General features: G+C 49.3%; 1 protein-coding gene across 1 annotated transcript in view; it reads right to left on the bottom strand.

Annotated features, from left to right (window-relative positions):
* Window positions 1-194: 194 nt before the first annotated feature.
* LOC122544248 (serine/threonine-protein phosphatase 2A 65 kDa regulatory subunit A alpha isoform-like) overlaps window positions 195-2,127 on the bottom strand; it is a 50,687-nt gene continuing 48,754 nt past the window's right edge. Inside the window, exons 10-11 of the mRNA XM_043683325.1 lie at window positions 1,408-1,499; window positions 195-548 (exon numbers count right to left, since the gene is read on the bottom strand). Of these exons, the coding sequence (XP_043539260.1) occupies window positions 532-548; window positions 1,408-1,499 (109 nt within the window). The 3' untranslated portion in view covers window positions 195-531. The remainder of the gene's footprint in view (window positions 549-1,407; window positions 1,500-2,127) is intronic.

Here is a 2,127-nt window from a genome sequence, read left to right as displayed (position 1 = left end):
GCGCTCCCCCAGCACTGACCCTCCGACAGTGCCCACTCCCCCAGCACTGACCCTCCGACAGTGCAGCACTCCCTCAGCACTCACTCTCCGACAGTGCGACGCTCCTTTCTTTCTGTTGTCATTGACTAGACATTGCCTTGTGAAGTGTTGTCTGATTAAAAACAGATCAGCCTGGCCAAGCAGGGGTGCATTGTTGAAGTAAACTCTTGAACCATCTTTATTTTACAACAATTCATTCAGTTGGAACAGCAACAGAAAATGACCAACATTTCAACTGTAACATTGTAAACTGCAGGTTTAAAAGGAAACAGGACAGTGGAGCAAGGGAAGGGGAGGGAAACGAGAGGTAACAATGGTGGACAAGGCAGTAGTTGCAGCGAGATGATAAACTGACCACTTTAGGCCTCTGGCTAAGAGATGAATCTCTTTGAGTATTCTTTCCTTCCTTCCTGCCTGCCCAGGGTGTGTTCGTTAGTGTGGAGGAGAAGCCACTCTGCTCCGGTACGGCAATGACTGTGGATCGACTCCGCATTAATTCAGGCACAGCACTGGAGAGGGGAAAGGATTATTGAAAGGTCAGGGGTCAGCAGGCATGCAGATAATTTGGCCCATCAAGTCACCGCTGAGATTTATTCTCCACAGACAACTTCCATCCAACTCTAACAGTCGATGTTGACAGCACATACTAGGACCTGTCACCTCCCTTTTCTGCCATTTCATTGTATTCCTTATTCCCTCATGTATTTGTCTATGTTCCCCCTTCTAACAGATCAACATGATTCACCTTGACCACTCCCTCAGGGACCCAGTTCCACCTTCTCCCCGCTTTCTGAGGAAAGGAAATTTCTCCTGAATTCCCAATTAGATTTATTACTGACCGTCTTCCTTTGATGGGTCTCTAGATCTCACCTGTCCCCCCTCCCCCAACCACCACAGAAGGGAAACATGGTCTTGCCCTCAACCCTCTTTAATTTATGAAGATCTCTCTATCAGGTTTCAATATTCCCTTACAGCTTCTCACTCTACTCCCCCCTTTGCCAACCTTGCTTCTTCTGTAGTTGATGTGATAGATTCCTCTGCAGGGTGGTGGGTGAGGGGGGATGAGTTGGGGTGGGGGGTAGCGTAAACCTGCTCATGCTGAAGACAGTAACACTGAAGACAGTAACACCATTGCCTGGCCTGGACCCGCGACCCAATGGCCTAACATCAGGCGTTGGCTTCAAGAGCGGGCAATGTTGGCAGCGTTTCAGCGTGACTGCAAGCCAGGGCCCCCTCTCTCCTCAGGGCAATACACCCGGAACCCCCCCCCACCCATCAAGGGAGGCAGGGAGGAGGAGGAGGACCTCGGGGCCAATTTCAATCTTCCCCACCACCACCACCACCCTCCCTTTTAACCAGGCCTCTCACCGATTAATGCTTCCTGGGCAAAGTATTTCACATCGATGTCTTGATCCTTGCTCAGTTTATTGAGCACTGGCTTCACTTCGTTATGTAACGGGCTGAAGGTAAAGAAGAAAAGAGAGGGAAGGGAACAGGAAGAGAAACAGTTACACAGCATCCTTCCCAACTGTCACAGCGCTCTCTCTCTCTCTTACAGGCCAATGCTTCCTAACATGCCCAGGGTGAACGTCAAACTCAAGATTGTTTGCAATTCTCTATCACTTCATCCCGATCTCTGACAGCCTATTGACTGAATGAAGGACTTTGCCCTGAAATCTGGTCATTGTTACAATGAGGAAGAAAACACGGTGGCCAATCTTCTGATAACCTGCTGCCACAAACAGTGTTATAATGATCAAGATCATCTGATCTTACAGTGATGTTGGTCGAGCGGTCTATATATTGGTGCCAGGACACTGGGTAGAACTCCCACCCCCACCACTTTTCTTTCTTATAGTGGCCATGAGATCTTCCAGAGAATCTCACAGAGGACACACTCGATTCCACACTCCACTGTCTATGTGGAGTTTGCACGTCACCCCCCTGTCCTATGGACTGGCCATAGGAAATTGTCCCATAGTGCCCAGGGATATGCAGGTTAGGGTGGATTGGACATGGTAAGTTACCCATAGTGCCCAGGGATATGCAGGTTAGGGTGGATTGGCCATGCTAAATTGTCCCATAGTG

This window comes from Chiloscyllium plagiosum, chromosome 47 (genome assembly GCF_004010195.1).
Source record: "Chiloscyllium plagiosum isolate BGI_BamShark_2017 chromosome 47, ASM401019v2, whole genome shotgun sequence".
Classification (NCBI taxonomy): Eukaryota; Metazoa; Chordata; class Chondrichthyes; order Orectolobiformes; family Hemiscylliidae; genus Chiloscyllium; species Chiloscyllium plagiosum.
This window is presented reverse-complemented; position numbering and strand designations above follow the sequence as displayed.